At 42.6% G+C, this 13,303-nt stretch overlaps 1 protein-coding gene across 1 annotated transcript in view; it reads right to left on the bottom strand.

The window, feature by feature from the left end:
- Positions 1-13,303, bottom strand: part of LOC121192956 (xenotropic and polytropic retrovirus receptor 1 homolog) — a 33,716-nt gene that overhangs the window by 7,424 nt on the left and 12,989 nt on the right. The window contains exons 2-10 of the mRNA XM_041055017.1: positions 13,016-13,067; positions 3,878-3,979; positions 3,027-3,250; positions 2,296-2,445; positions 1,952-2,035; positions 1,165-1,246; positions 793-882; positions 553-650; positions 107-286 (exon numbers count right to left, since the gene is read on the bottom strand). Of these exons, the coding sequence (XP_040910951.1) occupies positions 107-286; positions 553-650; positions 793-882; positions 1,165-1,246; positions 1,952-2,035; positions 2,296-2,445; positions 3,027-3,250; positions 3,878-3,979; positions 13,016-13,067 (1,062 nt within the window). The remainder of the gene's footprint in view (positions 1-106; positions 287-552; positions 651-792; positions 883-1,164; positions 1,247-1,951; positions 2,036-2,295; positions 2,446-3,026; positions 3,251-3,877; positions 3,980-13,015; positions 13,068-13,303) is intronic.

The raw sequence follows: 13,303 nt of genomic DNA, 5'->3' as shown, positions 1-13,303 counted from the left end.
AAAAGACGTCATTTCCACCAGCTTTTTTTTTAAACCCATTTCCCACCAACAGTCAGTCTTAACCAAAGTCAGTCATATGTGTGATTATTTTACAGAGGGACGTTACCAGGAGCTTGAGCAGCCAGAAGCGTGACTTGTAGTAGCACGTCTTGAAGGGGTTGATGAGGAAGAGGAGGAAGAAGCCGTAGAGAGCCAGAGGGTTAGCCTGCATTGGGACCAGGATGCTGTCACTGAAGAGACAGGACAGCAGGCTGACGCACCACAGCACCCCCAACAGACCCGCAATCTGCAGAGACACAGACACACACACAGGGAGAGATACAGTCACAGCATTCATCAGAGTCATGGTGGAGCTGAGAGGTAATATACTCTGAAACCCAGAGGAGCACATGAACAGTCAGCATATGAATTTATGTAATAATGTAATGGACATAAATGTTCATGGTTTGGCCTTTAACTAAGTCAACTTATTTCCAAATGTCCACTGGGACCTGATTGTCTTCAGCCATTTGTTGTGTTTGCGTGTGTGTGTGTGTGTGTTTGTGCTCAGACCTCAAACAGATGCTGGTGGGACAGGTTGTTTCTGGGGTTGAGTTCAAATATGAGTACATGGTTTACTCCTGCCTGCCTCCAGCCGTAGGTGTTGATGCCTGGAAGATGAAAACAAAAAGATGAAAACACATACTTGTGTGTGTGTTGTCTGATCATTTCAAAGAGAGACACTGGGCAGGGAACAATTCAGTTAGGAGGGTATGGACCCGTGTGTGTGTGTGTGTGTGTGTGTGTGTCTACCTAACAGGAAGAGGAATTCTATTAACAGGAATCCTCCTCTGTAGATTCTGACCATGGGCCAAACATCAGTGTCACTAAAAACCACAGCTCCTAATGACAGAGAAAGATGGTTAGACACTTTACAAGGAACTGCACTGTTTTTAAATACTGCACAACCATCACTGCACAGTCTGACAGAATAAAAGCTTTCATCCCTCCAAGTGTCTGTTAAACCACGTCGTACTGTTTTAACATCACAAGAATACACTGATTCCTAATCTTGGTGCAGTGATGGAAATTAAACCTGAGTCACTTGATTATCAAAAATTTCAGATGTTTTATCTCTCACAATATAATTAGATGCTTGGATATGTGTGTGTGTGTGTGTGTTACCTGTAATGACCACTGTAACCATTAAGACAAGAAAAACTCCACAGTAAAGGCCGACTCTAAAAGTGGTCCAAGCAGGAGCAGGCTGCAGATACAGGGAAAGGACAGAGACACGCAGTCAGACGTCTCAGCAAGATCATGTGACATGATAATGACTAACAGGGACAATGAATGATTTCCACATTTTCCATTCATCCATCCATCCATCCATCCATCCATCACCCCTTACACAACGTCGGGCTGTGATGACAGCAAAATAGTCCATATGTCCCTCTTCTGTCTGTGAAAATTACAAACAGGATCCGTGACAAGGGACCAGAGGCCAACACCCGCAGGAAACATGCTTGACTTCTTGCCAAAACTATGAACACAACTCTCTCTGCGGATATATAAGGACCGGATGGACTGTGATGGCATTTCCTGTCACAAGATCCACCAAGAGATCATAGGCCCTCTCCAAGTCCACACACCGCAGCATGGAGACTGCATGGATGAACTCCCACAAACCCCTCTAGTAACCCTGCAAGGGTAAAGACCAGGTCCATTGTTCCAGGTCACAGTCCACACTGCTCCTCCTGGATCTGAGGTTCAACAGCTGGTTGGAGCCTCCTTTCCAGCACCCAGGCATTAGGGCTGGGGCGGGGTGAGCAGTGAGATACCCAGATAACTGAAGCACACTCTCCACCATTTTCTAATCTTACAACTGTGTCTCCTGAGAAGAGCACCCATGTGTGTGTCTATGTGTGTGTCCGTGTGTGTGTGTGTGTGTGTGTGAGAGAGAGAGAGAGACCTGTGCAGCTCCCAGGGGAGGCACCCTCAGCCTCTTCATGGCCTTCTGCCTGTCACCACCTTCCAACTCAGTTGTGACCAGCGCCTGAAAAACACAGAGACAGAACCAGCTTTAGCAAATACTCTACTTAGCTACAGCCTGAAGTATACGTGAATGTGTGCAAGGTGACATGTACAGTTATATGTGAAAGTCTGGGGCCCACTGGGCAAACACTGTATTCTGCTGGTCTTTGAAGTGGAAAGAAGGAAATACATCAGCCTGCATGGGCTGTACTCACTTCTCTCCACTTCAAACAAATAAACTAAATATGGAACTTGTACGTGTGTGTGTGTGTGTGTGTGTACCTCAGTCTCAGAGATGAGCTGTGTGATTTTCTTGCATGTGTAAAATGGAGCCACTTCAACGTGGGCCACCCTCCAGTCAGCACCCCTCGACGTCTCCAAAATCTTGTCATGCTTCTTTAGGATCTTCCTGAAACCTGTGAAGTTCAGGTTCTGGCAGAGACACAGAGGAAGAGAGAGGCAGGGCGGTGTTTTTTTTTTTTTTTTTTTTTAAATGAAGGAGGAACCAGACCTGTCAAAACCAGCTGACTGAACACACCGGATGAAGGATATGAAACTATAAATGAGCTGAGGAGGAAACATGTTTCACATCATTTCATTACACACAACATTTTTATAGAAACAGTGGATCAAAATGATAAGTGATAAGTGCAGCTTTATCTCACTTTAACTTCAAATGATGATGCAAAAACCTCAAACTATTTAACCTTTATTGTTCTCTTTACATTTACGTAAACACAAGAGTTACTGTAACACCACATCTGTTTTATCAACAGATCCTTACCAGTTGTTATTAGTCCTGAAATTCCATTAATGGGGCATTTTTGCAGGGGGGCTTTTGAACACCTTGCCAGGGACAACAGACTTAACATTTTTGGCTAACTCTGGGTCATTCACATTACTAAACAAACTATAATTAATAAACAATAAATAAATGGTCTCCGAGGCGAAACCAGAAAACTGAACCGTGAAAATGTCTTTGTTTGTGAGATGATGTTTGTGTGAATGTGCACCTGATAGTTCTGCAGCAGAATGAGGCTGAGGTAGAACTCGGAGAAGGCCAGCTGCAGGTCCTTTATGTTTCTGTGTTTACATCGCTCCTGCTGCGACAGGGCGAACACCGTCTTCCTCCTCCGCAGGCCCCGCGCATTGGCCGTGCTCTCCCTCTGGGCGTCCAGCGAGGACTGCAGCTCATTCTGCAGCGTGGCGAATCGCCGCTGAGCCTCAGCCAGCTTTTCTGAAGGGAGAGCCAGGAAACAGAGGAAAACTGTTCTGAAGACAGAAAGGACAATACTCACAAAACACAGTGCTCACTGAGCACTTTATTAGGAACACCACATTAAAACTGTGAGGAGCCTCCATTTGTTCTAAAACAGCCTCAGTTAATAAACAGATTCCACAAGAAGTTGAAAACATTCCTTTGAGATTCATGCTGGAAGTAGCCATTAGAAGATGGTGAACTGTGGCCATGAAGGGATGAACATGGTCAGCAACAATACTCAGACAGACTGAGACATTCAGACCATGACTGATTGGTATTAAGGCTCAAAGTGAACCAAGAAAACATTCCCCACACCATCACACACCAGGCTACGTTTTTCCAGTCTTCATCTGTCCAGTGTTGGTGAACCTGTGTCCACTGCAGCCTCAGATCTCTGTTCTTGGCTGACAGGACTGGAACCTGACGTGGTCTCAGCTTCAAAGTCGTTGCGGTCGAAGTCACTGAGATCACATTTTTTCATTCTGATGTTTGATGTCAACCTTACCTGAGGCTCCTGACCTGTACAGGTGTTCCTGATGAAGTGCTAAGTGAGTGTATATGACTGTATGTATATGAAGCAGGGGTGTTAGTTGTTGTCATTACCAGAGTAGAAGGTGTTGATCTTGGCCAGCTCTTTTTCACAGGTCTGGAAGAACTTCTCCTCAAACTTGGCATAGTACCTCTTGACTGTATCTTCATCTGTGACTGTAAGAAGAGGGCAGAATGAGACAGGTGGGCATGGAGGACTGGTCCACTGTGTGTGGTACAGAGTGTGCATATATAACCGTTATCCCCATACTGTCTGCAGCAAAGCCCTGCACTGTCCTGTTCTGACCAGCAGATGGAGCAGTGAGACAGCAGCAGGTTCTCCGGTTTCTAGAAGTCATGAGGATCTCTACCGTTGTTTCGGTGGGTCCGAAACATTTTTCAACCCTTCAGCTATGACACAAATTTCACTTATAATTCAAGCCAGAACTCATTTTTAAGAGCTCGTCCATTTTGACAGGAACAAAACACTTGATAAAAACACATCGTTTTGGCAGGAAAATGTATTATTTATGTAAAAATTACAATACAACTTTATTCATCACTGCAGTATACGACAGCTCATACACTCTTACATGCATTCTCTGCTGGTCTTGCTTGCAATTACCTGTGTCTACACACTATTGTAGCTCGTTGCCAAACATCGTACTCATGTACTTGTAATGCTGGACTCATAAGACAGAACACTATCAGCGTCAGATCATGGTATGCATGGCAGACTTCACTTTGGATCCCAAACAGTCATAGCTTGCCATCTTTGGTGACCTGTATAGTTATTCGGTGCAGTGCCAGGCTTTCACTGCTCCACCTGACAGCACCAACAACATACACTTCCATATGTAAACATGGATGAATCTTTAATGTTATTAAATATCATTACAATGTTTCCTGTTATAACCAGTCACCATGTTTGCTGTGAAACTGGCCCTTTATTACCCCCCCCCCCCCACCCACCAAAAAAAAGAGCTGTCTCTAAAGTCAATAATTAGTTAGTTATTTTTGGTTACATTCAGGACCAAGCACCTGTCACTACACTACTTTACAGAAGCTGGAACAGAACAGTTATCTTGTTCTAGACCCTGAGGGAGAGACAGCAACGCAGTGACAGAAGATAAACAACCATTTACACTATATCCCTCTGTTGTGTCCAACACGAGTTGATAAGACAAGACAGATAAGACAAAATATAAGGCCTTTATTGTAACAGATCTATTTACAAATGGGAGCGGAGAGTTGTGTAACAGTATCTCAATCCGTGTGTGCAATTAGACTTGCAAATGTATTTTAAAAAAAAAAAGAAAAGAAAGAAAAGATATGCCCAAATCTGTATTGAATTTTAAATTGGGTGCACAGGAGTCAAAGTGCACCCTGGGAGACGTAGTTCAGCTAGAAATTTCCCTCCAAGATTCCATCGTAGTTCGCCTCGCGTCGGCCCAGCTGCAGCCACAGCCGCTGAGTGCTGTCGCCACGCACATTTGCAGATCTCACAAGTGAAGCAAAAATCCCTCGTGAAATGACGGACAGCTGAGAGGCCCATCTGGGCTGTAACTGATGACTTGTCTGTTTTTTTTCCAGCTCTTGGAGAAAAATACATTTCAGCCTTTAATGTCTATGCACACATTTAAAGATTTATCTACACATTCGCAAATCTCAAAACACACACGCTGATTGAGACACAGTTACTCAACTCTCCATTGACATTTGTAAATACGTTTTGCAACACTGTCGTCCACACACAGAGAGAGCAGTCTTTGGAAAAAATGGCAGAGGATCAAGTTTGCAACCAGAAGTTATGATCGCGTTTCCAAGAATGTTCTTGACCTGTTGTTTTGGAGAATCATTTTGTTATCAAAGTTATGTTTACTTGTATTCCAAATAGCATGGTACAAGATTTATCTCCTGTTTCTTCCATTGAGTCAGATGCTTTTTCTTTCCTTCCTTCCTTCCTTTCTTTCTTTCTTTCTTTTTTTTTATAGTTTTACCAGAACTGAGTCCTGTAATTTTCATCATTTTTGATCTTAACTATTTAAGAACTCACGCTGGGGACAGATTCTGGTAAACTTTAATTGAACAGTGGACATACAGAAACCTGTGTGTCCAACCTCTAACTTGTACCCACTGTCACGTCAACAACAACCAAACAACAGACCGGGCAGGTGGTTTTGAGTCAGGCTGTGCAAGACTCGGTGATTCACTGCGTTTCAGACTGGCTGCTTTTAGACAAGACACCAAATTAACTAAATTGGAGTGTCCCAACCATTCCCTCCCTCCCCCCCACCCCCTCCCTCCCTCCACCTCTCTCTCTCTCTCACCAGCACACAAACACACAAACAGCCACCACGGTCAGACTACAGTAATCTCCTTATCCCTTTTTGGCCTTATTCTGCTCTTTTCTTTCCGTGTCTCAGCTCATGTCATCATGATTATTATCATTATTATCATTATGACATGTCTGTCTCTCTGTAATAAGCTATACTTTCCATTGGACAATTGATGTTTTTTAGCTCCATTTTTGCAGCAACACCCTGCTTTACTCGCACAAGGTTCACACACATTCCCACTTGGAAGCCACCCAGTGCACAGGTGTGTTCTTCCATCATGGCTCAGTCTTGCTCAAAGGCACTTAAACAGTAGTTAGACAAAGGTGTTCCATGCTATTTAAAGGAGAGAGGCTGGTTTTATTTGTCCAGGTTTTGAGATGTCACTGTCCAGAGTCCCTCATTACTGTGAATAACACACAGAATATGCTGCTAAGCTTTTGGTAGGAACTATTCCCTTTGTAGACAGCAGTTCCAGTGAATACTGTTCAAAGTGATGCTGATAACACTGCAGGCAAATTTCCATTCACCACCTGTTGGAAACTTCTGAGAGGCTAAATTCACGTACACTGTGTGTGTGGCAAGGTGCAATCAGAGTTAAAGGGGAAAGTTGTGTTTTTGTCATTTGGATGAACCAAATGCTGTTGGTACGGTTTTCCCAGCAGCATCAGCACGCTTCTCTCATTTTATACTATGTTGGACACAAAGGTAACTGTAAACACTGTCAGAAAACAGGTTATCAGTAAACCACGAATGTTCAGTATAAGGTACATTTTGTTAGACAATAAATAAAAGCTACAGCTCCTCGAGAGCCAAGCAGAGTTCCTGAGTCAGCCACAACTGAGTCCTGGAGAAGAGAAGTAAGGGAGGCTCCCCTGTAGCTCGCTGACCACAGTCTGTGGGCTGAAACAGGTCATTGTTCCACAAGTTTGTGTGTGTGTGTGTGTTTTTTTTTTCTTTTTAAATAATGTCACTCATTACCTCAAAGCATCATTTATCACTGATGGAAAAATGAGCTCACAGAAGTCATGAAAGTGTTATTCAATTCTATTTATAATCATTATTTTGATAGTCACAACAGATGGACAACAAGTGGAGAACACAGTTTCAAGGGTTTCTGAAGCCTGTGCTCAGACTTTTTAAGCCCTTTGTGACCTATAGGATCTTTAAGTAGGAACAAATACTGAAGACTTCCTAACCACTGAATATTTTATATATCATTTAATATTACTTAGTCCCAATCTATAACAATCTGTTTATTTTCAGCACAAGGAATCAATAAGAGCTCCACTGAGAGGGACTGAGAATTTTCTGCACAAGTGTATTTAATAAAGACATCATTTCTCTTTACCAAGGTAAATGTGACAATTCATCTTCCCATTGATTTTTGCTGAAACCACTCAGCTCTAATACAGAGTGGTCAACAATCCCCCCTTTCTGCTCTGAGTGATGGTGTTGAATGGCCAGAAAAATGTTTTTTTGAAGAACATTGTGGTGTCACGGTGAAGTTGACCTCTGACCTTTTGGATTTAAAATGTCATCTGTTCCTATTAGATATGTGCGGGAAAATTTGTTTAGAAATACAGTGTCCCTAGGAGGGAACCACTGCTGGCTGGCCCAGGTTGGTGACTCAGTGACGGGTGTAGGTGGGCACAGTGAGCTGGGTGAGTTTGGACTAGCAGGTGTCCAGTGATGTCCTTCAGGTGAATTCAACGTGGCCCAGGACACATTTGTGTTTACACTCATAAAAGAATGTGGCCACGTGTGGTCCAAGACCACATGTGGGTTTATCAGTCCTACAGAACAACACATTCAGATCCTAAGCTGGTTCATGATTGTCGCGTTTGGCGGATGGTTTCCTGTAACTTGTGATGTTCTGTTGGCCTCTCGACACTGACGCAGAGAACCTGTTTTTCAACATTTCAGTGTAGCTGTTTCTTTGCTACTCTGATGTGCTTGGTCAGTGTGTTTGTGGTCTGGTTGTGCGGGATCCTGTCCCCACTTCTGTAGGTTTTCTCTTTGGCATAACAGAGCTGCCTGAGTTTAGCTGTAAAGCAGGGCTTGGTGCTGTTGTAAGTGGAGAAAGTCTTAGAGGGCACACACATGTCCTCACAAAAACCGTGTCAGCGAGTTCATCCAGGTTGGAGCTTTGCCTTGTTGGTCCATATCCTCACAATCCTGAACTTTTCCTTTACAGATTTTAGTTTCTGCTTGTTAAGTCTGGAGAAGACGAACGACTGAATGACGTGAGCTATGTTAAGGGCCCCCAAAATGATCAGGAACCTGAAGTGTTGTGTGTTGGGACGTAAACGCAGAATGATGCAGAGATGCAGATTCAGCCAGCGCTGGACAGGATGCACACCACTGGTCAAACGAGCTAAGAGACAGCACGCAGAGCGGCTGTGCTGTGGGGACAACTGAAACGTTATTTGGTAATTATGTAACGTCGTTCAGATCAAGTCTGTTGTTGAACACTGATGTATTGTTTAGGCGGCTGCAGACTAAAGCCTTGATGAATGGTGACAACCAGGGATTAGTCTATGAGAATTATGATCTTTCCATGTTTTGTAACTTCCAATATCTTTCAGTGAAATGATAAACGTATTTCCTATCAGTCTACTGTTTTAGCATCACTGCAGAGCAGATCTTCAGGGTCTGTGTTCTCATTATTTAACAGTGAAGTAAACTAACTGAAGAACATGCTAAAAATCCTCAGTATTCTGTACATATTATACTGCACAGCTGCACATTTTCTCTAAGTGGCACTTTCAAAACTGTATACCAGCCAATTATATGTATTACTACTCCAAAACCCTGTGAATGAGCCTGCAATTTGTTCTCAAAACAAATGACCTCAGGTTTAATTGAAAACCGTCCTCTTTCATCTCCTGCCACAGGAGTTTTTACTCAAAATCTGCAGGAACTTTCAATGGATTTTTGGGGTCAGTCTGCCAATCAATTGTTTTTGCAAAAGCAATCGCTGATCCTGTATCAGCTGCCGAGATCAAAAGATTTTCGTAACGTTCAGTCTCAGGCCAAAGGCGGTCACACGGAGAAGGAGAGATGAAGAGAGTGAGCAAAAAGAAACAGACGCAGGTCAGGAGGGAGACCGTAGTACAGGGGTGGTGGGATAAGTGGAATGATAGATGGATAGTGGGATTGATTTAACGAGCCTCCCTTTCCATGTGAAGCAATAAGACCCAACATCTCTAAAATCCGCCCATGTGGCTGAAATTCCTTTGTCTCCTTAATCTCCCTGTTACGTTTGTGTACATTTGCACTATTTCACAATGTTAAACTTGATGTAACTTGGAGATTTTGCACGCTGTTTGCAACTAATTCGGACTGATCAAAGTCTGCTCGTGCTGGCTGCCAAATAGCTTTTCGTTATACCTCATTGTTACACAGTAAAGCAGGAAACTCAAGTGTCTTCCAAATGGAGAGCAAGTTTCATAATTGCGGGACAAAGAAATACAGCAGACAGTTCACTGTAAAAGCTGGCACTGAAGAGAAGGTCTATTATTTTGTTAAAGGAGCTCATTTACTGGGGAGAGCAGGTGTTTCAAGGTCACTGTATACATCATTAAACATTTTCCCCGTTGTCACTGTTGTCAGGTGTGCCTCTGAGACGAAGACGAGTCACGGGATAATTCTTAAAATAAACTGAAATAAAGGGGAAAAAATGAAATAAGATGACAGTCAGTGAGACAGTGGGGTGGATTTATTCATTCGTCAGGAAATGAGAATGGAACAGCTTATGAATCACACCATCAGAGTAGGTAACAACATGTGACTGCAGACTTCTTTATATAACACATAACCATATAAAGGAATAGTGTGAGACACATAAGCCATACCATAACTGGTTACAACAAACACACACAATACACACACAAAGAAGGGTGTGGGAGCACAAAACGCACCGTTTCACCGTCAAAGAAGAACAGCCGAACTACACAGGATGTGTCCCACACAGGATGTGTCCCACACAGGATGCTATCAGGCACAGTACTGGGTATAAGTCGCCTTCGATTTGGCAAAGCTCAGAGTCCAACACACAACCATTTCAAGCTGTGTTTAAGCACATACAGTATAGTAAATTAAAATGGAAGCCTTTCTGTTGTCGGGCATGCTAGTAGCTCTCTGAGAGGCTGCTCTCAACCGCAGTGGTGGCAGTGCTTTGAGCTAAATGCTAATATCATCATGCTAACATGCTCACAATGACAACGCTAACATGCGTTTGTTTATTTAAATGTGTCAGCATTCTATCATCATATCAGGTCCATTTAATGTCCGGTTCCACTGTCAGGACAAACTACAGGTCCTTCGGGTAATGTCAAGATAAATTCAGGGTTGCGGTGCATGTGTGAAACCATTAGAACTTTGTCGTCCCTACAATCAAGCTGCTAGCCTGGCTGTGAAGATGGAAGTGGAATGATACTGAGCGTCTGCTGAATTCGAGGAGCATGTGAAGGATTTCATTTATTAGGCAAACATGACCAGTAATTGAAGAAAACAGCCGGGGACTATCAGGTCACCTGTCTCTCTGCATGGATGACACGGCTCACCACCATCCTATCTTTGGAAACGAAATTTCCAACACGTCTTATTTTCCAGTCACTTGTTTTGGAGTTTACTTCCACCTTAAAAAGTGCTCTACTGCCACCTCAGTGTACCGCTCACAGGTTAGCTGTGAACAAAACAGCTTTAAACAATCAGTGACTGTAAATTATTGTTCAGTCTTCCCTCTAATGTAGAGTATATAATGACAATAGTGAATAGAACGTAATGAATGTCATGCTGAATGCTGTTTACATGAACTAAATAATCGTCTGACGAAAATTGTCAGCAACATTGAACATGTCATCAAGGCAACCAGCACCTTTAACTGTGCTGTTGTAGTCACACAGAAAACTCGGATCACAGTTAGCTGTGCAGCCGTCGTCCATTGTAGGAAAATTCAAAATAGACACAGCTTCTGAAAACACCCATTAAATAGACTGATCCGACAGGGGGTGGACTAAGACTACCCCACCAACGTTCCACGTTCTCAGTTAATTAGTTCTTGATCAGTCAAATTCTTAATAGTGATTACAAATCATCAATGAAGATGAGTTTTCAGCCTTTAATATCTATGTAAGCATTTACAGACACACTCATGGATTGAGACACAGTTACACCGCTCTCCACTCACATTTGTATATAGCTTTGCTACAGTAATGGCCCCATATTTCTGACTTTAATTTGTCTTATCTGTCTTATTTGTCTTGTCTTATCAACTCATGCTGGACTGACAGACAACAGAGGGATCTAATGTAGAAACGTCCAAATGGTTTTCAGTGCATGGACTAAAACAGTCTTCTATTTAAGCAGTCAGCTTAGATTTACAGAACAGTACCTGCTGACCAGTTCAGCTGAAAAAACTGCATGCTGGGAGCTCGCTCTCCCTCTGTGTGTGTGTCGAGCCTGTCTGTCGAGGAGACGGACGACCGTCTCAGAAAAAAAAACGAAGAGCACGCACGGGACAACACAATGGCATCAGATCGACAGGCAGTTGGCAGCCAATTACAGTGCAAGTGATGTGATGGCCCCCTTAGGCCTCAAGACAAATTTCCTGTTTATTTGGTTTGCTGGGATCTGGGGAGCAGCTCATTAGGAGTGATGGCTGACACCTGGGTGAGCTGTGAATGCTCACACAGGAGCCTGAGCAGTCAGCCTGTCTGCTCTCGAGGTTATTTGGCTTGGCTGATTTTATTTTATTTTTTTTGGTTTCTGTAAGCCTGTGCATGTTCACACATCCACACACACACACAACAATCATTGACTGCTGAGCTGACTACACATTTATTTCACTCAAGTGAAATAAAGGACACACAAGTGTGAGGACTCATTGAGGTGGACGGTGACGGCGATCTGTGTGAGAGCTTACATGAGCTTGATGCAGGTTTTGATTGTGTCTATTTAAAAACCTTCCACTGTTTTGTGACTGAGTGCGATATCCAATCATAGGTTTGTATTCTCTTACATCATATTTCGGAGTGAAAACCAGCCCTTTAAAGTGGTGAAACTCTTGCTTAGTCTAAATTAGATGAAAGGAAAGATACCAGGGGAAAAAAAAAACAAAAAACAACATATTGTGCCAGTCACATTGTTTTGTATCACTTTAAGAGTACACAGTGCAGTGGCACAAAGAGGCCTGTAATTACATGATGAAAAATAAGGCCTCTGATAACTGGTTTTAAGACATTTTAAGACTCTCCGAGGCCTTAAATTTTGGTCATACTGTGGCTGCTGTTCATGTTTTTTTTTTTTTTTTTTTTTTACAAAGACACATAATTAAGCAACAGTGCGGGATGAGGTAGCTGAAGAAATAATTAAGGAGCTGGAGGTAAAGAACTTGCACATGCTGATCTTGACAGCAGAGAGGAGCGGTGTTTTCCTCTGCCAAGTACATGGCTTTCTATAGCAGAGCTCCAGAGAGCAATTTCACACTTATACCAGCACAGATTCTGCATCATAATTCATCTGAATCAAACGGAATACACTGAGGACTTTCCTTCACAAGACGGACGCCTACAGACAAATACTGTTCGTATTAATGCTGCGTTTCACACTACAAACATTTCATGTAAAACATCCCATATAACTGCATTTTAGATTTATTTATCAGTCAAATATTTAAAAGATTTAGTTATATTTTACTAAATTGTTTACATTTTCAAAATAAAACGTGCAGATGACAGACCCACCTTACAACTGAGTGCTTCACCTGCTTAAGAGCACATACCTGAGAGGCCAGTAATACACCAGGCCTTATTTTGTATGTATGTATGTATGTGTGTGTGTGTGTGAGTGTGTGTGCGTGTGTGTATTATACCTTCAATAGATGGGGCCTGGTCCTGAGCAGCATACAGCATCTCTTTGAAAGCCTGAAAGAGAGAGAAATCATTTTAAATAATTAAGTAGTAAACATTAATTTACATTAATTATTCAATCTAAGTGAAAGATATCTACAAGGTTTAAATGGCGAGTACCATTTTATGTACTATCAACGCGATATTATATAAAGTCAAATACCTCAACACACACACACACCCTTACAGAAGAAGCAGTTTGTGCTTTTGTTGAACTATACTGTTGTTGTACACAGAGGTGTGTGTGTTTG

This window comes from Toxotes jaculatrix, chromosome 14 (assembly GCF_017976425.1).
Source record: "Toxotes jaculatrix isolate fToxJac2 chromosome 14, fToxJac2.pri, whole genome shotgun sequence".
In the NCBI taxonomy this organism is placed as follows: Eukaryota; Metazoa; Chordata; class Actinopteri; family Toxotidae; genus Toxotes; species Toxotes jaculatrix.
The sequence above is the reverse complement of the archived record's forward strand: the minus strand, read 5'-3'. Positions and strand labels throughout refer to the sequence as shown.